At 43.7% G+C, this 24735-nt stretch overlaps 1 protein-coding gene across 1 annotated transcript; it reads right to left on the bottom strand.

Annotated features, from left to right (window-relative positions):
* Positions 1 to 209: 209 nt before the first annotated feature.
* Positions 210 to 24533, bottom strand: TSPAN33 (tetraspanin 33). The gene is made up of 8 exons (XM_069979397.1): positions 24044 to 24533; positions 14995 to 15052; positions 13812 to 13939; positions 12665 to 12739; positions 9745 to 9840; positions 8326 to 8454; positions 5042 to 5203; positions 210 to 676 (listed from the first exon to the last, which is right to left on the bottom strand). Exons 1-8 carry the CDS (start codon positions 24140 to 24142, stop codon positions 575 to 577), a joined length of 849 nt encoding a protein of 282 aa, XP_069835498.1. The 5' UTR covers positions 24143 to 24533; the 3' UTR covers positions 210 to 574.
* Between the last annotated feature and the right edge of the window lie 202 nt (positions 24534 to 24735).

Raw genomic sequence — 24735 nt, forward strand, 5'->3', positions numbered from 1 at the left:
TCTCCTTTGCCGTTTATGTATACTTTAATTTCTGTTCTAGATAAGACGGCTGCAAGTCCCACCATCTCTGACTGTGTTTCTATGTTGTGGAAGCACAGACAGATATATGAAAGGTATGTGTTTCCTTGACCTAATAGCTATCTAACAGTGTACGAATTACAGCTGACAGATTCCCTTTAAGAGTAATAATTTCATAATTTTATCAGGTATTAAGAGAATCATTTGTAAATTTTTAATTTAGTCAATGCAGCAATGCATATACTAGTACCGGAGATACACTGTACCTAAACCAAGAACTATTTCATTCAAAAAGTTCTATAGTGTTATTTAAATATGTAATCTTACCATTACCTTATCATTGTAACAGTACAGAGGCTTGGTGACAAGTGTTCATTTTAGTCCTCTAAATATGTAACAAGTAAATACAACAATGACAAGGTTCTGATGCAGACAGATGATGCACTGCTGATCTGTCTGTGCTGTTGGTTCCTGCTTCATCACCACACTGGTTACTTGGCAGTCTTTCCCTGCTTGCTGCACTGTTGCTGTTCAGAGCAACTTTGGGCTGAAACATCTAGTACCAGGGGTCTGACCGATGCTGCATGTTATATCTTAGGAGCTTGATTTGGTCTTTAATCTGGTTAATCAGAACCTGAGAAAGGAGAATTCCAACCAGCTTTTGTAAAAGAAAGAAAACAACAGACAAGAATTACTAATGGGTATTTCAAGTTTTTCAAGTTCTTGCACCATCATGATTTGATTATTTCAATTACGGCTTAGAAACAACCGTACAATGCTGCAATATTTATTTCTACATTTGTTAGTAGTAAATTATTAACCAAAGTACATTTAAAGAATAATTCCCTATTAGTGTTAAGCAAATCTGTCAAAATGTTTGAGTTTGACAGTTATCAGAACCTGAACAGGCAATGTTTAATTCCCCATGGCTGCAGAAGAAGGGTGCCACCCTAGGAAATCCTGAAAAACATAGATACAGTCACAGGCTGTATCCATGTTTTCCTGGCAGCATTAGGCCCACGTCCAGGTTTTGCAGCCTCATGGAATCAAACGCTGACTGTTCAGGTTCGAATAATGTCAGATAACATACACACATAACATAAAGTTGTGTGTATTCAATACACAGAAGTGGCTGTCTCTTTTCTCTCTAAGGCTACTTTCACATTAGCGTTTGACCATTCGGCACCATTCCGTCTACCTTTTTTCGTTTTAGAGTAAGCAAAACGGAAACTGTCGGATCCGTTAAAATCCCAATAGATTCCCATGCTATTTTAGTGTGCTCCGTTTGCCCTAATTGTGCTCCGTTTGCATGCAATCCGTTCAAGATCCGTTTTTTTTGAACGGAAGAAAAAATAGTGTTTGCAGTATTTTTCTTTCAGCTTAAAAAAAACGGATCACGAACGGAAAGTGCACTTCCGTTTTCTTTTTACATTGTAGTCAATGAGGACGGATCTAAAACGGAAGGCATTTCCGTTCACATCCGTTTTTTTCATCCGTTTTTGCACTGAGCATGCGCAGAAGCAGCAAGGAACCAAAGAATAAAAATAAACTGATAGAAAAACGGATGCTGACTGATGCAAACGGATGCAAACTGATGTACAAAAGTCAGTTTTTTAAAGCCAAAATACAAACGGACCATTAAAAAAAGATGAACATTTTGCAATCAGTTTGCATCAGTCTGCTCATCAGTTTATGCTCATCCGTTTAATTAATATAGATCCGTTAGAAACAAAGAAAAACGCTAGTGTGGCCGAGCCCTAACCTAGCGCTTATTCCAAACACGGGTGAAGAAAAAAAGCCTATTACTGCTTGATCACAGCAATACACCTTTGACACCAGTAGGCAGATAGCATCAATACAAGACAATAGCAGCTCCATGTGGAATGACTTTTTCAAAGGTCACAGGGCATGCTCAATGATGTTTTACATTCATCTCAAGGGGGACAGAGCCTTCCTATCATCATCTATGTCCATGAGTCTCGCTGAAAAGCATGTCACTGAATGCTGTTAAAAACAGCCCAGGCAATATGACAGCCCCCATTACAATGTACAAATAGTGGAATAAATAAAAATTAAACTCAGAAAATAGAAACAGATTGGAATAAAAGAACAGGTTTTATTATCTGAGGTGACACATTACCTCACACATGCTCCTGTCCACTCACTGTTCAGGAAAGTACACCACAGCTCCATTTAAAGGTAATGTAATATCGCCTAGATTTTTTTTTTTTTACTGATCAAAGCCTCATTATAAAACATGTTTGCTTGTTTTTTTTAGCTTGTTTCTATTTCTATGTCTGAGCTATTTTAACAGCATTTAAAAGACATTCTTTACAGCAAGCCTCATGAACTATATAACACAATGGACAGGACCTGTCCCATTCAAATGAGAAAGTGACCTTTACAGAGGTCAATCAGGGAAGAGTACACAGTGTTTTGAGTAGCAGCTACTATGTGTACCTCTGGTAGCTATATACAGTAATACCTCAGTGTTCAAACAAACTTGAACTGTTCGGTATTCGAATGAAAATTTACCTAGAAGTAGCATTCGGAACTTGAGCGGATTGTTGGTTGTATGTGGTTAGTTTAGCACTGGAGAAGCTTTACATAAGTACAGTACTATATAATATTGCTGGAGTGCATATACAGTACAGTAGTAGTAGTATAGTAGTAGTAGTACAGTCAGTGTACCACCTTCTCCCATCTGTTACAGTGCTGGGGTGGGGATGCACCATACAGTTAAGTATGAGTGGGGAGTTGACTACTGTACTATAACTGCTAGTTTTGTTGAAATTTTCTTGTTTTAAATGTACTGTACAGTAAATATCAGGAATGTGCCTTTGCACTTCTCAGTTAGGCACTGAACCTGGTCTGAACAAGGTTCTGTTTTTATTTGTTCAGCCCCACTTGCTTTGCCTCTTAGCTACTCAGCTAGCTTGATTCCTGCAGCTGAGCAGTGTGGTGTTTCCATTGACAGGCAGGTGTCTTTACCAGTTAGAGCCTTTGTGGATCTGAACACCAGTCCAATGGGGATCTGGACCCGACTTCTGGTCCTCATAAGTAGTAAGCATGGCCAACAGCTAGATGGTGGCTATTAGAGCAATCTAGGCTAAGTGTACTCTCTCTGGTTTCTGCTGTGTGTTTCTCTGACCCTTGCCTGTTCCCTCTCTATCCTGTCTGCTGCCTGCCCTGACTTAAAGCCTATTTTTGTTTACCCAACTTGTCTGCTGATTTTGTACTTTTGCTGTCTGCCGTTACCAACCTGGATTGTCGACCTTGGATATATTGTGTTTGTTTGTCTGTCACTATTCTGTGTTTAACCCTATTGAGTATAGGGACTGCCATCGTGGTTGTCCACAGTCGCCTAGGACTGTCTTATGGCAAGTAGGCAGGGACAGTTGGCGGGGTCAGCTTAGGGCTCACTGTCCTTGTCTTGTCTGACTGCCTTTTGCCATACCAGACGCTGACAGTAAAGTAGTGTTCTATACTGTAGGGATTAAACTAGGCACTTCCGTGTAATATATGGGTACTGTAGTTAATTATTGGTGGGTGCTGGAACCAATTAAATACATTTACATTATTTCCTATGGAAAAACGTTTGAGTTTGAGAACAGAGGTACCACTGTATTGTGTTAGGGAAATGGTCTTTGCATATGAGTTTAATGTTAGGCCAAATAGTCAGAATGGAAACTACAAGATATCAGGATTATTTGAAAATATAGACTGTAAAATAGAAAATTAACATAAAAACTGTAGTTCCAAGTTGTGTAACAGGAAAACCTCTTTCACAAAACATGTGTGTTTAAATCATACCTGTTCTTAAGTACGCAGACCTGGCACACATTAAACGAGAAGTCTAGGGAAGATTTTTTAAGTATTGTATTGCCTCCCCCAAAAGTTATACAAATTACCAATATACACTTATTACAGGAAATGCTTATAAAGTGCTTTTTTCCCTGCACTTACTACTGCATCAAGGCTTCACTTCCTGGATAAAATGGTGATGTCACGACCCGACTCCCAGAGCTGTGCGGGCTGTGGCTGCTGAAAAGGATGATGGCAGAGGGATGTTCAGTGCCCTGGGTCCCTTAGTGTCCCCCTGCCATCATCCTCTCCAGCAGCCACAGCCCGCACAGCTCTGGGAGTCGGGTCGTGACATCACCATTTTATCCAGGAAGTGAAGCCTTGATGCAGTAGGAAGTGCAGGGAAAAAAGCACTTTATGTGCATTTCCTGTAATAAGTGTATAGTGGTAATTTGTATAACTTTTGGGGGGCAATACAATACTTAAAAAAAAAATTCGCCGGACTTCTCCTTTAAATTCATTTGGCCACCGGAAGTCCAGCTATTCACATACGACCACCCCAGGTCGGTATTGTGTACAAGCCCAACTGGATAAAAAGGGCAGTTCCACCAGTTGAATGGATATTACAAGTGCCGGATCTGTGTACTTTGTCACAGTTACCATTTAAATATTTAGCTAAAGGCCCTATTCCACCAACAGATCTGACAACAGATTATCTGCCAAAGATTTGAAACCAAACCCAGGAACAGACTATAATCAGAGATCATGTCATAAAGGAAAGACTGAATTTCTCCTCTTTTTAAATCCACTCCTGGGTTTGGCTTCAAATCTTTGGCAGATAATCTGTCGTCAGATCTGTTGGTGGAATAGGGCCTTAACTTTCTATGGTTCGAGAAAAATCTCATTAAAAGACTGTGTAGTCTTTTAAAATGGTTATCCAGGAATAGAAAAACAGACACAATTCACCTCAACACAAATTAAGGCAGTGCATGCCACTCCCCGGCTGGCTAAAGATTTGACTCTTTTGCCCAATAGACTGTGATGACACAAAAAGGATATAACAGCCGGGGAGAGTCACGTGCTGCTGTGCTTTCCTTCTAGCTGTATTTTATCAAATTTCAGCAGTGAGACCCACTGCGAGTAATACGTTTTGGCATGTCTGATGACATGTCAAAAGATATTAGAAATATACAAGGTCTTATATATAATACAAAGTTACCTGTGGGATAGCCAGCCCTAATGCAACCCCTCCAAGCAAGAAAAGATTGCTATGCAGCCAGTTGACCAGTTTGTCAATGCATCCATTTGTATGTATAAATTCTCCTGCTTCTAAGTAGTCAAGAGTCTGCACACCATACCCACACATGGTATTCACAACAGCCTGCAAGAAAATATGTTTGGGTATTTACACAATGATGCTTATATTTAACACACCAATAATGTCCTCCTTGCACACAGGAAAGAAGCCTTTCAGATATAAAGCAGTTTTACACAGGGCAGTTATCGGCCAAACAGGCTCATACTGTCTTATGTTATGCTGGGTTTACACGGAACGATTATTGTTCGAATTTGCACGATAATCGAATTCGAATGATAATCGTACGTGTAAACGCAGCAAACAATCGAACAGCGAGCGAGAAATCGTTCATTTTGATCTTTTATCTTGTTCTTAAATTGTCGTTCGTTCCGTGTAAACAGTCGTCGCGCGAAAGTCCGGCCGCCCGCCGCCCGGCCCCCCGCTCATCCGCAGCCCCTGCTCGATCGCCACCCCCGCCGCCCCGATCGCCGCCGCCGCCGCTCTGATCGCCACCCCGCCGCCCACGATCGCCACCCCCGCCGCGGCTCCGATCGCCCCAGCCACCAGAATACGTTACCTTCTCCGCGTAGCAGGTCTTCGAAATCCCCAGCTCCCCTCTTCAGCGATCGGAGCGGCGGTGGCTATCGGAGCGGCGGCGGTGGGGGTGGCGATCGGAGCGGCGGGGGTGGCGATCAGGGCAGCGCAAGGGGTTGCGGTTGACTGTGGGGCCGGGCTGCGGATGAGCGGGGGGCCGGGCTGCGGGCTGGGCTGAGGGCGTGCGATCGCAAAACTATTTTTCCGTAAGATATATCGTACCGTCCAAATGCTGATCGTTATGAAGAAAAAAAAAATCGGTACTCCGACATTGTTAATCATACGATCGGGCCAATAATCTTTTCGTGTAAACCCAGCATTATGCTACGTTTACACGAAACGATTATCAGGCCAATCGCGATAACGATCGAATTCGAACGATAATCGTATGTGTAAACGCGGCGAACGATCGAAAAAGCGTTCATTTTGATCTTGTAACATGTTCATAAATCGTCCGGCCGCGCGCTGCCCGGCCCCCCGTTATCCGCAGCCCCTGCGCCGACTCGATTGCCACCCCCGCCGCTCCAATCGCCCCCCCCCCGCCCCGATCGCCCCCTCCGCGAGCATACGTTACCTGCTCCGCGTCGCAGATCTTCGACATCCCCGGCTCCGCTCTTCAGTGCGCTGATTGGCTGAAGAGGGGAGCCGGGAATTTCAAACGGCCCCTCTTCAGCCAATCAGTGCTCCTCTTCAGCACTGATTGGCTGAAGAGGAGCCGTTTGAAATTCCCGGCTCCCCTCTTCAGCCAAACGGCCCCTCTTCAGCCAATCAGTGCTCCTCTTCAGCACTGATTGGCTGAAGAGGAGCCGTCTGAAATTCCCGGCTCCCTTCTTCAGCCAGTCAATGCAAGGCAGCACTGATTGGCTGAAGAGGAGCCGTTTGAAATTCCCGGCTCTCCTCTTCAGCCAATTAATGCAAGGCAGCACTGATTGGCTAAAGAGGGGAGCCTCTTCAGCCAATCAGTGCTGAAGAGAAGCACCGATTGGCTGAAGAGGAGCCGTTTAAAATCCCCGGCTCCCCTCTTCAGCCAATCAGTGCACTGAAGAGCGGATGCAGGGATGTCGAAGACCTGCGACGCGGAGCAGGTAACGTATGCTGGTGGCCGGGGCAGGGGCGACCGGAGCGGGGGGCGGGGGGGTTGTCGATTGGAGCGGCAGCGCGATCGGAGCAGCGGGGCGATCGGAGAGGCGCTGGGGGCGATCGGAGCGGCGGGGGTGGCGATCAGAGTGGCGGAGGTGGCGATCAGGGCGGCGCAAAGGGCTGCGGTTGACCGTGGGGCCAAGCTGCGGATGAGCAGGGGGCCGGGCTGCAATCGGGAGGCGGGCTGCGGACGGGCCGGGCTGCAGGCGCGCGACCGCCGCCGCTACGATCGCCCCCTGCCGACGCCGCTACGATCGCCCCTGCCCCGAGCATACATTACCTGCTCCGCACCGCAGGTCTTCGACATCCCCCGCTCCGCTCTTCAGTGCACTGATTGGCTGAAGAGGGGAGCCGGGAATTTCAAACGGCTCCTCTTCAGCCAATCATTGCTCCTCTTTACGCACTGATTGGCTGAAGAGGAGCCGTTTGAAATTCCCGGCTCCCTTCTTCAGCCAATCAATGCAAGGCAGCACTGATTCGCTGAAGAGGAGAGCCGGGAATTTCAAACGGCTCCTCTTCAGCCAATCAGTGCTGCCTTGCTATGATTGGCTGAAGAAGGGAGCCGGGAATTTCAAACGGCTCCTCTTCAGCCAATCAGTGCACTGAAGAGCGGAGCCGGGGATGTCGAAGACCTGCGACGCGGAGCAGGTAACGTATGGTCGCGGCGGGGGCAATCGGAGCGGCGGGGGTGGCGATCGAGTCGGCGCAGGGGCTGCGGATGAGCGGGGGGCCCGGCTGCGAGCGGGGCTGCAGGCGGCAGGACTATTGCGCGACGACTGTTTACACGGAACGATCGGCGAATTTTTTGCGATCGACAATTTATGAACATGTTAAAAGATCAAAATGAACGATTTTTCGATCGTTCGCCGCGTTTACACGTACGATTATCGTTCGAATTCGATTGTTATCGCAAAAAATTTGCCCGATAATCGTTTCGTGTAAACGTAGCATTAGACACCTGGTAATCAGTTGCAGAACAGTATAGCTGTGTAAAGGCTGGATTTAGATTGTGAGCCCTAATGGGGACAGGTGATACTGTAACTCTCCTGAAGGCAATATAACTACAGTCCGTAGACAGCCTGCCTATGGGATATGGAGGCTGTTTTATAACTTGACTGTAGACAAGACAACAGGGAAACTGAGTAAACATGATATTCAGTAAAAATCTGATTTTGTGAGGCTACTCCGACATCACATACTTTTTCTAATCCTTGCACACAGGATGCAAAGTCTTCTTAAGGGTGCCTTCACACCTACCGTATCGCAGTAGAAAATTTCTGCTGCGATACGGTAGGTGTGAAGGCACCCTAAATGCAGTATGTTGCATAAGTACCATACAGATGTCCATTGTTAATAAATAATTCAGGTATCTAATTATTTTTTACAAATATAATTATTAGAAAGAGTTCCATCCTTTCCTATGGTCACTGGCCCAAGATTCCTTAAAGATTTATATAGATATATAGTCTTACCTCATCTTCACTGTAAAGACAGCAGGAATATGGTACAGAGCATCGTTCTCGACTTCGGTTTTCTGACGAACAGTTGAAGTATATATTCTGGGACCAGTCTTTATAAGAAATTCCCCCACAACAGTTAAACTAATAAAGAAAAAAGTATGAGAAGATTAGAGATTTAAAATGATTTAGACATTTGTAGTTAAAAATGTATCTGAGCTTTAAAAATAACTTTTGACACATCTCAGGGTCCTATTACATGAAGCGATTTTTAACGACTAACGACAAACAATCGCAAACAAGACTGTTAATCGTTAAACTGAGATCGATCACCATATTACACAGAATGATAGTCGTTAGTTACGATCGTTACTGCGACAGTTACTATGATCGTTTACTCCATCTGATCCCAGCAAAACAATGAACACTGTGCAATTACACTGAACGATTAGTGAAAAAATGCAGAACTTGAGCGAACAAATGTGAAATTACAGTAATGATTAGCGAACGATTAATGATAATTTTAGGTCCAGATGTAAATCAACGATGAACGACATACGAACGATTTGATCGTTGCCTGCAATTACACATAACGATTATTGTTTAAATTTGAACGATATAACGATTTTTTGCACCATAATCGTCCCGTGTAATAGGGTCCTTAGGGACACATCTAAAGTTTTGATTGGTCAGGGTCTGAGTGTTCCGCCAACCAATCACTAGAACAAGTAGGGAGAGAAGTGGGCAGTCTTAAGCTTCTTTCCCTGCTCTGTGTCTAGGTGGGTGAGACATCTTAATAGATTTGCACTGGGAAAATGTCCCACAGAGCGGGTAGTGGGAGGTTTGGTTTGGACTCCTCCTGGCCCATTCTAGTGATTGGTTTCAGTCTGAATATTCATACCCCTAGGACAGGTCAAAAGTTTTATGATACTTTGAATTTGGATTTCTGTCCCTTTAAACCCTAATACTTCCTTACAGTTGTGTCATTCACAGCTATTTGCTTCTACTTTGCCCCATTCAAAATATACATCAAACCCATCCCCCCTGCTGCCTTATGCATCTGTGCAGTGTGGATGGCCACCTTGTCCATAAGATGGCTGAGCATGGACGAGCATCCACTTGATTTGAAAGAAAAAAAGTTTTCGCTGGAGTACCCCTTTAACCATATGCACTCTGTCCACTGTATTGTTTTTGGTATTTTATGTATGACTTTCTTTATAATAAAATTATGAATAATTGAGTAATTTGTCTTGGATTTAATTTTTGGGTTAAAAGGCTTTTGTAGGAGTGAAGCAGTTGTAGCCCTGCCAACCTACACAATGTTTTGTAGTCCATTGCATTTTACTATATTTCAGTATGACAGAACTGAACCAAGAACCTGTACAAGAGAAACATTTTAGATGACCAGCTTTGTGTTATAACAGCTTATCTTACCTCTCTTTGTCCAAAGTCTATGAGATTTTGAAGATCCAGATCATCCCTGTAGTGAACAATTGCATTACTGATCACTTCACTGACCTTCCCTCGAGCCTTCAAGAGAAAATAACATTTGAGTAGGACATAATACCAATGTAAGTAGGACCTGCAGTCACTTTCAACTAAGCATATTCATAAATGACAATGTACACTGGCCAGCCCTAACATTAAAACCTTTATTTTGTGTACAGGTTCCCTTCAAGCCACCAAAACAGCCGTATGGTGGTGACTGCATACATCAGACTTGGTTTTCCAGCATAAAGATTTTATAGGGAACAATGAGGACTTAGAAAACCATGTTCCTTAAACCATTTCTGTACAATTCTTGCAGTGTTACAGAGCGCATTACTTTGCAGAAGAGGTCACTGCCATAAATCTATAAACCACCCATAATAAGGTTTAGTAGGTAATTTTATGTCCATGTTATGTACTTCTAGCTTTTAATTTCATCGTATATTATAAGTATTCTTTTCTCTTGTCTGACTTTCCCTTATTTTCTTCCCCTTTGCATCTCTAAGTGCAGAATAAATTTGTTTACAAAAGATTTAGAATTGAGGAAGTATATTTTCTAGCTATAAATTCTTTTTGTACACAAATGATCCCAAGATATGATGCAGAAGGTCTTTTGGATATTGTACATCTGGTTTTTGTGTGCAATCCCCAGCTGTGTTTATCTATGATAAACTACATACATAAGGAAGGGGCCTAAGTTTAAGTTTTCACAAAACAGACCAGAATACAAATACATAGTTTGTGGGGAATACAGAGATGGAGCATGTTAAGAGGTTATCATCTCGGTAAATACTATAACAACTTATTGGAAGGTAATAAATGAGTGGAGCCTGCATGGGGCTTGCAAAGCTTCAGTAAAAAATGAATGGCACACAGATGGTGCATCCATATGTCGTCTTTTTAAAACAGACCCAATGATTTCTATAAAAGCTTCTGTCCTGCAAAAAAGCAATTGTTATAGGTATAAAATGCATACTTTCGTACATCCAGTAGGACATACACGCAATATTTTTCTGGGATATTCTGTTTAAATGTTGTTCCTGAGTCTTTTTCTTGAATCAATATATGCAGGGTTCAACAGCGGGCACTCCCACACACAAAACAGAACTGAAAACAGATACGGTAACTCTGTACACTGTGTAGTGGCAAAGCTCCCACTCTCTTTCAAGGGCACTGAGCTACAGTAAACTAACACGCCCATTACACAATCTACGGAACTGTCTGCTTCAGTCTCTGTTTCTCATGTAAATGGTGCCGCAACTCTGCCAAATAGCTCCTCAGTGGGGGTGCCCACCGATCGGATACTGATGGCCTATCCTAAGGATAGGTATCAATAAAAAAGTCCTGAAGAAGCCCACCTTTTTTTTTTTTTTTTAATTAGCCAGCAGGGACAGGGGGGGACATAATAAGCAACAACTACTTACCTGACTTAACTACTTACTTGATGTGTCAGAAGGTGAGGGACCCCTGTCAGAAGGCATTTTCCCCTAAGTTTTGATGACGTCACTACTTGGGGGAAAATGCCTGACCCGGCTGATGGATGCCCCATCAGCCAATCGGTGACTGCAGCTGTGTCCCGCACTAGTCACAGACTGGCTAAGCTGGGCATCCATTAACTGGGTCATGGCGTGGAAGAGCTAAGAGCTGCAGAATGCCAAAGGGTGTCACCGCAGCAGGACGCAGTGCAACGCCAGCAAGGGGAGCAGTAAATATGTGTTCTTTATTATGTTCCTAAATCTATGCAATAGATATTCCCCACTCTATGCAATAGATATTCCATAATTTAATAAAAGGACAAGGACCTGTGCCAAGTAATCAGCATCTTTGCAATCACATATTTACATCTAAAGAACAGATGGATGCATTCTTCTGCCAAGCAAGTCATGGGGAGTTTATTTAGGCTTCAGTAAATGTAATGTGAATGCATCTCTGAAAGTATAAGTATATCCAACTGGTTATTCAAAAAGGATTTCATTTGTGCAGGCTTTATTATAATGTTCAACTTTGGCCATAAATGTCATATTAATCCAGAGAAGCATGTGTACTTTCATGTGTATATGAGAAATAGTGGTGCTTCTTGTCATTACACGATTTATCACTTGTTTGACCCTCTGTAGGCGATCGTTTTCCATTTTCTTAGCCTCAGAAGAGGTATATATTGAGAAAACAACAGCAGAGATCCTGCTCCTTTATATCTCAACAGCATACCCTCAGAAGCAGCAGCAACATGGAGGACAAAACACAGTAGTACCGCTCTAAGGCCAGATTACCACGTCTACGATATACAGTCTGTAAGCCGGCTGTATATCACAGACTGAACTGTACAGGATTCCTTGCACTGGGGTCAGATAGAAGACTTACTACAAGCTTCAGCTTTGTCTTTGTGCATCTCCCTGCCTCTCTCAGGTACTGCACTACTCCCTGTTGGCTTCTATGGGCAGCATGTAACATGATCCCTTAGTGAGCTGATTGTCCATTTTGTCTCCCATGATAGGAATGATAGTGAATGATGACTTGCAGACAGCTCTACATATTTATGCAGTGTTATGTAAAGTTAAACTGTCAGCTCCAATTCACAATCTAAACTGCTGACATTGTTAGGCAACACATGGTACCTTTCCTATATCAGTCTGTACTTTCATGAGGTAGAAAAATGTCAAAATTGTCAAACAGGCTTTCCTTTCCATCCCTACTTTGGCATCAACTTCCAGCTGGCTTTCAATCTTGAAGGGTGATTGATGGGACAGAGAGCAGGAGGAGTTCTTATTCTTGTAATTTTAGAAAAGATTAATTGGTTTAAAGTTAAACTCCACAATTTCACCAAGAAAAACTTAATTAATTAAAAACATTGATTGTGAAACATCACCTTGTCAGAGAAGACGAATCCCACTATACCCGCAGACAACTGCAGTAGAAACACCAATGTCAGACATATAGAAAACTAGAGAAAGAAGCAAATGAATAAACATTACTATATGTTATTACGAAAAACACTTCATAAAGTTATTAAAACACAAACAGAACATAATGTAAATACGAATATACAAGTATAAAGTACTATGCCCAATAACTTAATAGAGCATTACATCCAAGTATATAAAACTTAAGAAAAGCTCCTAATTCCAACCATGGCACCAAATCCAACCACAATGTCTTAAACTTACATAGTCGGAGTAAGCAATTACAAAGATATGGCAGAGGAGTGAATTGCACAGCCACCGCACTCTCTCCTCAGCTATATTTTCCGATCAATAACGTTTGACACATCTTATGACATAAAAGTCCAAGATGTCTAACATCTTCATATGGTGGTTTCAAGGTTTTAGAAGTTTATTGTGCACCCAGAACAATACGATGATACAGTATTGTACCAGTGGCACAATATACTTCTAAAACTTTGATTCCACAATATGAGGCTGTTGGAATTTCCTTACTTTGTGATGTCTGATGACACATCAAAAGTTATTTTGAAGACAGGTACTCTAAGTTAGAATAGGGACGGCCCACAGAACTCGCCAACATGTGGGATTTTTCCATGACAACCCAGCTGCATCTGCACATAGAAGTTTTAAAGTCTCCACACTGAAAGGTGTCCTTTAATGGCCCATTTACTTATTAAAGTTTATAACAATCAGACACATAGTAAACAACACAGGGCTATGGCTTACATAACTACATAATGCTGCAGCTGTTGTGGCATTTTTGAGCCAAAGCCATAATATAAGAAAAGGACTATTACATTCTCTTCCTGCTTGATCTACTTTTGGCTTTGGCTCCAAAAACTGCAGAGGTTTTTCCCAAAAAGGATGCGGTATGTGTGAAATCCTCCCCATTACTGCAGAGGATTCATCTCAGAAATATCTTAAACTGAAAATCTGTTTTATTTATCTGAATGTGAAATTTTTAGATAAATTGAACAGATTGCAGATATTTCTGCAACAAATCTATTGTGAATTCACCCATAGAGAGTTTATTTTAAAATGATTGTGAAATTCATGGTCAGTGTAACCCACCGCTTGCAAGAGGCAGATGTTTTCCCGTAGAGACCCAATGCAGCCACAAAATGTAATGAGGAACATTAAAACGCCAACCGCAATAAGTAGTAATGCAGGGTCCACAGCAAGACATGCCATAGCAGCCTCTGTGGAGGATTTACAATCACAGTATTAACATATGCGCAGAGCATTAGATAATCTAATGTCACAAATCATAAACAATTAAAAAAAATAAATAAATAAAGGTTTTAGGCCTTTACCTCAAACCACTTTCTGCAATATTGGTGCTCTTATCCTCTATTAGAGGCTAGTATCTAACATTTTCTTTATGCCTAATGCATTCAAATTTATTACAATTTATATAGAAGCATTCCATTATAATAATAATAATAATAATAGTTTCAAGCCTATCCACTATAGAATAATTTACACTAGGCAATTACTGTTACAACTACTCAGTACCAAATAACGATGACTGCTCTTTGTAAACATACTATGCAGCAATGGCTGTAAATAATTAGGGTAGCATACATGCCTAAAAAGTAAAAGCCGTAACTGAACATAACTGTGTATGCAAAAAATTTACCGTCATGATTAGTGATATTAGCAAATGTAAATGCTGACTATAGAGGCATTTACACCAAGTATACCAGCCCAGCACACAGCCATGAGGAGAGCAATCCCTGGGCAACAATGATGGTGTTTGCTGCAATGGCTGCTATGACGGAAAATGTCCTCCAGGCTCCCAGAATGATTGCCTGGTGTGAACAAGCCTTTACAGTATGCCGCATATTTACAGAATCTACAGCATGCTCTGTGAGGCAGAGTAAGCATGTACCTGGCACTATATAGGCTGATTCCACATTGAAAATTGTGGGGTAAAAATAAATTATTGCTTCTTTCCCAGTGTCGCTTCTTGCAGCATAAAGACTTTGTTTACAAAGTGAACAGCACGATGGATGTGGTGGGTGCAGTGCTTAGCAAAGTGCTTCTCCTGGCTCCTACCAATTAGTAGGAGTCTTCACACCCAGATCCTGACCACTCCTCTACTCATCTACAACTTAATACCATTCTGTTTATTAGTAGTGATACCCCAATAGCTAGCTTCCAGAATGGTACTGTATACTTTATGTTAGTAGTGCTCAATGTTCTTTAGGTAGTGTATTAGAGTGAAGCACAGCAGAACACATAGTAAACTCACCTGCATGTTTCATTAGCCGAGCATACACTCCAATAGCCACCATCACCATGGATATGACCTGAAAAGACATGAATTACACAAATTAATGGGCAAATTTCCTGACTGCCAATACAGGTAGAGGTTATTCACATTATGTAGCCTCTAAAAGTACACATATAGATAAAAGCTTTACGAATGCTTGCTGTACATTATCACACAATGCTGTTTTTCATCTGAAGGTTATTCTGGAGCTGTAGACTATGCTGACTATGGCAATATGACAGCTAGGCGTTATATAGACAGGCATTCCTATACCTGTAGTGTGACAGGCAAGGCCCTTGCTGGCCAGTGATATGCTCAACAATTTAGCAGTTCTGGTGCTGTACGTCTAATAAACAATGATGACTGACCTCAGTATATGAAGGGGGGGCATAATGTACATCAACTACCTAGATCACTAGTGGACCTTGAAAAATAGGCAATAATAGCATGAAAACATATAGAATGCTATTCAAAAGGAATACTGGTTCAGTGCCACTGAACCAGTACACGGTGCCGATCATCTCGATCAGTGCCACTGAACCAGTACAAGGTTTGCTTGAATTGCTTCACTGACATACAACACATACCACGCTGCAGTCAACCACTGCCTCAGATAACCCTTTTTGGCATGTTGGCATTAGCAGTGACATCCTCTAAGTTAGAACTATAGGACATCACAGGTCATGCACCAACAGAAATGAAAAAGGGGCATTTTTGGAAGAGTACATAATTTACATAAACGCAGGGGTTCCGCTGCAGACCATAATTATGACAAACACTGATCCATATATCCAAGGATAAGCCTGGAGACTTTCAGGCAATAACCAGTAGCAAGAAGTGTTCCAGCACAAAATCCATAAAAAGGTTGGTAGAATCCATATAGGATCTATATAAAATGACAGCATGAAATATGGAGTAAAATATTTATGATAGATGCGTTTTGGCTGTAGGACTTGATCATAGCATATAGTACATGCTGTGGTGAAGGCCTACGGCCAAACGCATCAGATGTGAGCGTTTTTCTACTATTTCATGCTGTAATTTTATCTGGATTCCCCTACAATAAAGACCAACCTTTTTATGGATTTCATGCTTATTCTTGCTACATAATTGACATGTTTTAGGTGGGTAACATAAGTGTAGCATGGGGATAAAAAAAAAAATCTGTACAACCTCTTTCACAAGTAAGGTTATTGCACAATCTACATTTGGACAGCCACTGAAATAAAGCCTGAAGAATAGCATTGTGTAACCTACATTCCACATTAGCCATTAACCTGTATGGGAAAGCAGATTGTCACCGTTTTGAGAACACAAAACTGCATGCAGCTTCTGCAGTGTGCACACATGCCCTTACTAGGACTAGTTGATTTACATATTGGCCTACATTTATTAATCATCTTGAAACCCAAATTATCTGGTTTTGCCCTCAGCAACAGCAAAAAAATTTTTTGTAACAAACCTGTGTCTGCACCTGTGAATGCACAGACAAAGATATTGTCAAAATAACACATGGGAACAAAAATAAGAAAAAAGTCAAATTTAAAATGGAAATACAGCATTACCAACAGGGGACAAAGCCCCAACCAAAGAAGAGCAAGAAAAGAGTAAGAATACATAAAGGGGTTGAGGGGGTACAAGATAAGAATAATAGGGAAAGGGTGTGTGTGTGTGTGTGTGTGTGTGTGTGTGTGTGTGTGTGTGTGTGTGTGTGTGTGTGTGTGTGTGTGTTAGTGAGCCCCTCTATTGAGCCAAGAGAGTTTTATATTCAGCAGTGTCTATGAACAAATCCCAGTAGTACCATGTTCGGAAGAAGCGGGACAAATGGTTGTATAGCTGGGCCCTGAGGTCTTCCATTTGCCTAATGTCCTCTACTCTACGCAACCAGCTAAAAATAGGAGGACCTGGACAACTCCAGTGGGCCGGTATGCATGTCCTGGCAGCATTGACTAAGTGGAAGAGCAGGGAATGACAATAAAACGTATGTTAGAGAGCGCCATTTTCACCGCAGTTCCTCCAGCACATCAGAAAAGCATCAGAGTACATCCTATGGATACATGTGGGGAAAGGGTATCATTGAGATAGCACCTTGTACACTGCTTCCAGTAGGTTGAAGAAAATCGGAAGTAAGTGAGCATGAGTATATGAGAAACTGGAGCAGCAGACAAAGAGAAGGTCTGAAAGATGCTTGAGAGAAGAAAAGGAAAGCTAAGAAGAGTCATGGAGGAAAGTCCTAGTCCTGTCTCTAAAATTACCTGCCTTGAACCAACTACGAAACATGGTATTTTCCCGACCTGGGGAAAAGGTTGTATTGCCCAGGATAGGGAACAGTGGAGAGAGGTGTTTATGACACGTTTTTAATGTAAGAGCAATGGTTGGATGGGAATTTACGAGGTGGGCTGAGGAGGGAAACCAAGAAGCTGCTAGAAGGGAGAGTTTAGAAAGGGCAGATTCTACTTTTACCCACAGTTTGGTTGTGCCAATCAAGTACCCTGGAAAGATGGCCGACACCGCCATGAGTCTTAGAACAGTAAAGAATGGCCTTGGCTGGGCCTAGTGACTTGTGAGCCTGTACAAATTTTGTGACGAGGGAGGAGTTGGCAGAAGTAGGACAGGGGTATACTCATAGGTAGAGCCTGAATTAAATAGAGTATGCGAGGAAGCACATTCATCATACTGAACCAGGTGAACGCACCCCTGTGCCACCTCTGTAAGTCCTCTGTAAGTCCGTAATAGCTGTAAAGGGGTTATCCAGCACTACAAAAGCATCCCCCCCACTTTCCCCCCTCTCTTGTCTCCAGTTAAGGTGTAGTTTGCAATTAAGCTCCATTTACTTAAATGGAACTGAGTTTGAAACCTCACCCAATCTGGAGACAAGAGAGGGGAGAAAAGTGGCCATGTTTTTGTAGCACTGGATAACCCCTTTAAGCATGGGGGGGGGGGGGGAGTTACTTTGAATAGGGCTGCGGTATATGCAGTGAGCTGGACTCCAAGATAAGATAGGGAAGTCTATGCCAATCTGAACAGGAAGGTATCTGCCAGAGTTTGTACAATGATGGGGTGAATGAATATATTTAGGGTTACCAATTTTGTAGGTTTATTCTACAGTTGGCCAGGGATTGGTATTTAGCAAGTTTGGAGACTAGATTTGGGAGGGAGATGGTCGGATCTGTGAGGAAGAAGAGGTAATCCCCATATGCTACAACCTTGTGGTCATGGCCTCCTAGTAAGACACCAGAGATATCAGGGTTTTGACGAACCTGGCGTAGAAAAGGCTTGAGGGTGAAATTTAAGATGAGAGGGGAGAGTGGGCAGCCCTGGGAGGTAACATTGGAGATGCAGAATCCTGTAGGAAGGCAACCCTTGATCAGGCATTGCATTTTTAATGGATGTTCCCCGGATATAGCACTTATGTACTCAGCTTTCGTATCTTAATGAGCTCTGGTAAAATAAACAATGATCTCTGATCACTATGGGCAAAACTAGACAGTATGGGGGAAATTTATCAAAAGGCTAAAATGCCTTTTTTTAGGTGCAGATGGGCCCAATTGGTATAAAAATATTCGCAAATGGTCTACGGGGTATGTTACGGGGTGTGCGTCTGCACACAGGGGGGCGCGGCCTCTGTGTGCGCAGCATTTATCATTTTTCCGGGGTAAAAATGATAGTGAAACCTCTACATAAATCTTCTGAGCTCCGAAGCTGTGGGGACATATGTCACCCCCACGTAAAAAACGCAGGACCTGATAAATGTTTCCCCCTATGAGTTTTGAGTGATCTGGGCCATTGAATCATAATTGTCCTTCACTGACTTCTATGAGGCACTTACTATAGTTTGTTGTACAGATTCAAGGGACTTGGCGTTGTATCCAATGCCCCAAAGCACATGCCAAGATGAAAATCATTAACCAGACAGTTAAAGTTTAGAGTTGGATGCTGGCACACCTATAGCACACGTCCCAAATACATGCTACAAAATTACTTTTTCACCATAAAATTGAAACAATTTCACCCGTAAAAGTGAAAAGCGTGGCTTTTTCATGAAGAGCATTCATCACCACAGTTCTGCATATTCCTGCAAATGAATTATTGTACACTGCAGTTTTGTAGTGGCTTGGTAAAATCCACCATATCCAAAGATCCAAAGGCATAGTTGTGTGCAAGAAGGGGCTGAAGGAACTGGTCACTACCCGCAGGTCCATGACTGCAGAGAGGTAGAGACTAGAATGTATGTGCTGCTAGAAGACATGTAATGACGTGACTGGTCGCTTGCAGTGTGATCTTTTTAACGGCACAAAATCAGTGGCTGCCTCAGCCCCAACCCTAAAGGAATTAATTCCAGGAGTTTTCAGATAGAAAGTAACAATAAATGAGGTATTACTAACCGAATCATATAAACATTGGCTAACTACCAGCATAATGAATAGAAAAAGAAATTGTGGTAGTGCTTCTTAAAGTCCTATTCACTCGTGTGGATTACATTTCTGATTCATAAATGTCCTTTATTGTCACATTGGCAGTGTGCAACATGGAGCAGAAATGCTGGAATTTAGGGGTTTGGTTTATGGGGGGGATGGGGTGTCTTGGGTCTGAGGGTGCTTGAACCCACAAGGAAATCCATAACATATGTGTGAATCTAGCCTAATAATGATTACTGCCAAATAAAACACAATTCAACACCATTCTTTTGCCACACAATGAACACACAAATGTCAGAACTGTTATTTGAAAGTGAAATGTTATATTCCGAATGACTAGTAACAGGTACTAAGAAACAATGCATAGAAAAAAAGAAAAGAGGTCAATACTCATGGGTATCATTTACACTGCCAGGAAAGAGCTTTATCTGATAGTATTCTCGCCCCTCAGGAAAATGAACAATGCTTGGATCTTTCATGGGTTACCTCAGACAAAAAGTATATATACAGTATACTGTTTATTACATTCAGCATAACCCTTATATTATGCCCATAAAATAACTCTTGAACATCTTTTTTTATCGCTGTGTTCAGTTCCTTATTCGGCCCAGGTTCCCACACAGGCCCAGATTCATCTGAGGGTGGGTTTACGCTACGGAACCAGAGCGGAGAATTTCCGCCGGATTCCGTAGCTTGTACCTGTTCACGGCTGCGCGCCTTTGCACCTTTTCTGTGTTATGGACGTACCCCTGGTTTTAGCCAAAAATACTGTCCAAAATACTATGTATGAAACTAAGGGTATATGCACACGGAGTATATCTTGCATAAAACTTTGTGCGAAATCCGACGCTCGTCCCATGTGCTCCCGCTTCCCTCTCCGCCCGCTCCATAGACTCCATTCTATGGTTTGGCAGATTCAGCCCAAAGAATTGGCATGTCATTTCTTTGAGCAGACGACGGAATCTGCCTAAGCATAAAATAGAGTTTATGTGACAGGCAAAAGTGGGAGCGTGGGGCAGCGAATGGCGGATTCCGTACAGAGTTTTCCGGCAGAATTACTCCATCCATAAAGTGCACCTCCAATTCTGGTGGAAGTTTCTTCAGAAATGTCTATCCTGCAGCACGGTGCACAACGGTCATTTTTCTAATATATATCACTTTAGAATTTGGCATGGGAATATGTTTCTGAACACCCCCCTCCCCCCCCACACACACATAACTATCATTAACATGACCCAGTGGATGTCATTCTATGCTGCTCCTTAAACCCCTAGACATCTCATAGAAATATACCATACACATCCCATAGATCCCCTATAAACATTTTATAGAAATATCCCATAGATTACCCATAGACATCCTATAGAAATATCTCATAGATATTCTATAGAAATATCCCACATGCCCCATAGACATCCTACAGAAATATCCCATAGACATCCTATAGAAATAACCCAGGGGCAGTCTTGGCATTTCTGGGGCCCCAAGCAAAGTTATCTTCCAGGGCCCCCCACCCCCAGCGTTCCCCCAATGACTCCCCCCCCCCCCCCCCCCCACACACACACACACCAGCGTTTCATGTTTTTCACTGTCAAACAATGAACAAATATGTCCCTCTTAGAGATGTCCCCCTTATGTTGTCCCCCTTAGTGAAATTACATCCAAAGACTCATAGGAAGTGTCTTCACTGCATCAATTGTAAGTGAAGTTTTTTTTGCTGAAGATGACTTTTTCTTGCTCAGCTATCCTTTACACTTCTCTGGCTGTGACTCCTCTAGCATCATCCACATCTATATACAAACTCCCCAAGTGTATTGCTTCACTCAGTTACCAAGCTCCCTTTATGCCCCCATGTAAGCCCTCCCTCTCTGTAGCCCCCCCATGTTGACCCTATAGAGATGGCCCCCATATGTTGCCCCCCTTAGAGATGGCACCCCCCCATAGAGATGGCCCCCTTATGTTGTTTCCCATATGCTGTCCCCCTTAGAGATGCCCCCCATGTTGTCCCCCCAGAAATGGCTCCTTATGTTGTCCCCCATAGAGATGGCAAAAAAAAAAACAAGGAAAAAAACTCACCTAAGTTCCTTGCTTCCCCGTCAGCTCTCTTCTCCTGTACTGTTGGACTGGCCCCCCAGCTGGTGATGTGCGGCTCAGGAGATTCGTTCCCGGCAGCCGACAGCGCACGCAAGGTCACACCAGTAAAGTTCAGAGTGCGCCAGGGCTGGTACTTCCTTCTGGAGCACGCTGTACTTTACTGGTGCAACCTTGCGTGCGCTGTTGGCTGCCAGGAACGAATCTCCTGAGCCGCACATCACCAGCTGGGGGCCAGTCCGACACTCGGTCGTTAGGGGAGGCTGCGCGGGACCCCCTGCGACCTCTCAGCTGTATCTCTTCGACGGTCTACTGGACATATCCCATGGAAATATCCCATAGACATATCTGTAGTATACCAGAGCGTAATCCCTGTGGCTGGGCTGAGGATGGCACCTGTCCACAAGTGTTTTATTGTATTTTCTAGGAGTTAATATGTCTTATATTAAACTGGTATGTGTATTTCTCTGTACTAGTGTAACTGGCAGGCAGAGAATGGGTTACATGCTTTTCACTGCACACCACACAAAACAGTGACACCTACTGTCCTTAGTGGGAACTGCCTTAGTTAGCTAGTGTTGTAAGCTTAGAAAGTGCTAGCAAGTGGGCGGAGTATGCAAATAGGCCCCCTATAAAAGGTTGGCAGTTGCAGTGTTCAGCTGAGACAAGTGACTAGCTGCTGAGGGAACAACATCACCTCATGAGAGACCATCACCACAGAGCAAAGCTGCTGAAGGGAACAAGAACAGAGCAGCCAAAGAAAACAGCTGGAGGTGAGAGGAAAAGAGAGACTTTGAGAGACAGTTTGTCAGGTGCCCCCTCAGGAAAGGGCCAGCACACTTACAGTCAGTGGGAATCCTAAAGACCGACACCCTAAGTGGACGGACTTGGCTGTAAAAGGGAGCAGAGTTAGGGCCCTATTCCACCGGATGATTATCGTTCAGATTATCGTTAAATCGTTTGAATCTAAATGATAATGGTTCGGTTGACATGCAGTTAACGATTAACGACCGAACGAGAAATCGTTGATCGCTTTATAAGACCTGGACCTATTTTTATTGTTGCTCGTTCGCAATATGTTCGCATTGAATAAGACATCGTTCAGTCGTTCGCAATAGATACGAACGCAATAGCAAATAAATAGCAAAGAAAAAACGATCGCAATTACGATCATAAGTAACGATTATCGTTCCATGGAAATGAGTGAACGTTTTCAGGTCATTTGCAATAGCGGTCGTTTGAGATCGTTAATTGTTAACGATTATGCAAACGATAATCGTCCGGTGGAATAGGGCTCTTAAAGTGACTGTACCATCAGGCCTGGGCTGAAGCACTGGAGGCAGGCTGACCCACCCCCAGAGGGAGGAAACCTCCGCCCCTCTATGACACTGCTCCATTAGAATCAATGAAGCTGTATCATAGAGGGGCTAGGGTTTCCTCCTATTTGGGGTGGGTCAGCCTGCCTCCAGTGCTTCAGCCCAGGCCTGATGGTACAGTCACTTTAACGTAGGCCTCTGCACCCATCTTCTTGAATTCAGAGGTAAGCTTTACTAGGACCCCTGGATACCTCTGGGACCCGAAAGTTGTGGCCTAAGGCCCGGCCCAGTGACCTAAGCAGGAAGCTCCCTAGCTGACAGGGAAGGAAAGACAGACGCAAGCACCATTACGGAAGAGGTCCACAGGATCACAGTGCCCACCAGCGTCCAACACGTACTGACAGACCAGGATCTGAGGCAAATCACCTCTCCACACACCACCAGACTCTCCACAAGCACAGTAATCCAGTCAAACCCACCTGTATCAACTGCTATATGCCAAAAGACTGTGAAAACACCTGTAAGTCTATCAGTAAAGGAGTTATTGTTGCACTGCCTCCCTCCTTGTCTCCCCGTTGTCCTGGTTATCTGCACCACACCACTATCAAGGGCGATTGTACCGGACAGCAGTATTTGGGGTTGGCCCCGGGGGGACTACAGGTCCACACCATTGACCACCTTACACACAGGTGCAGCCCCCCTACAGGAACCTCTGCAGTAGCCCACAGAAGAGAGAGAGAATTTAGGAAGGCGCCAGAGAGTCCCCCTGTACCTGCAGATGCCCTCGTGCCCACTTATGACCGTGACAAGATCCAGCCATCCTGCAGGTATAGCACACCCTCACTCTGCAGCCCTCAGTGCGTCCCCTCACAGAGGAGCTCAGCGCCACACTCAGGAGAGACTACTACCACCATCATCCTATCCTCATTCCCCTCACTCTCTTCCAAGCACCCCGGCTCGCTGCATACCCTCAGCCGGATATATGGAATGGATGTTTCAGATTCTGCATTAGAAGTTACTATGTAAAACCTGGCGACAGAAGGAGACCAGCAGGCATGGTGAGTGGCCAGTGCCCACAGCCATCCCAGTGCCCACAGCCATCCCTGGCAGAGTGACACAGCAGCCCAGCTCTCCTCCCAGGCACCTGTAGCGCTGGTAGGTGGCTCCAGCCATAACCCGGTAAGCCATCCGCACACAACTCACCCAGAAGAGCATGTTGAAGAAGAACAGCAGATACTTCACCACAGGGCTAACGAAGGAGAAATCCTCCCCGGTCACGCTGGCGGCCGCTCTTCTCGCCATGGCTGTATTGTCTGTAGTCTACAAGAGGGCTTGTTTTGCAGGAGACCCTCACACATGTGTAGGGGGCTTAGGGAACCAATCACCTAAAAAATCGCTATGAGGCCAATAATCCGGGCTAATACCCCCTCCAACACACTTTCCACACATATATCCATAGCGTCTGCCCCTGCTCCGTACACCGCAAAATCATACTTTGATCTAGTCCTGTGCTGTATGCTAATTCCTCTTATGTAGTCATGTTCAAGCCAAGTAGTCACAGCCCGGGGGCGGGGTTTGGCTGTAATCACGCCTCTATGGGCATCATTCACTGCATCATCATCCAGGGGGCGGGGCTGGACACTGACATACACAGCGGCCCCCTTTCCCCCTGTACTGTGTATGTGCGACCCGGCCTCTCATACAGGCAGCTGCTGCTTTACACAGCCTCCCGGAATGTATGATCAACTCAGCTGCAGAATGGTTAAAATAATTCATTCAGGGACGCTCCTATCTCCCTCCCCCTCCCCTTTCTCCTCATGTTCTTCCTCCATCGCCCTGTGGCAGCAGCAGCCCCCTCCTCTCCCCTCTCTTTTCACCTTTCCTCCTCCTGCCGC

Source organism: Dendropsophus ebraccatus, chromosome 1 (assembly GCF_027789765.1).
Source record: "Dendropsophus ebraccatus isolate aDenEbr1 chromosome 1, aDenEbr1.pat, whole genome shotgun sequence".
Taxonomy (NCBI): Eukaryota; Metazoa; Chordata; class Amphibia; order Anura; family Hylidae; genus Dendropsophus; species Dendropsophus ebraccatus.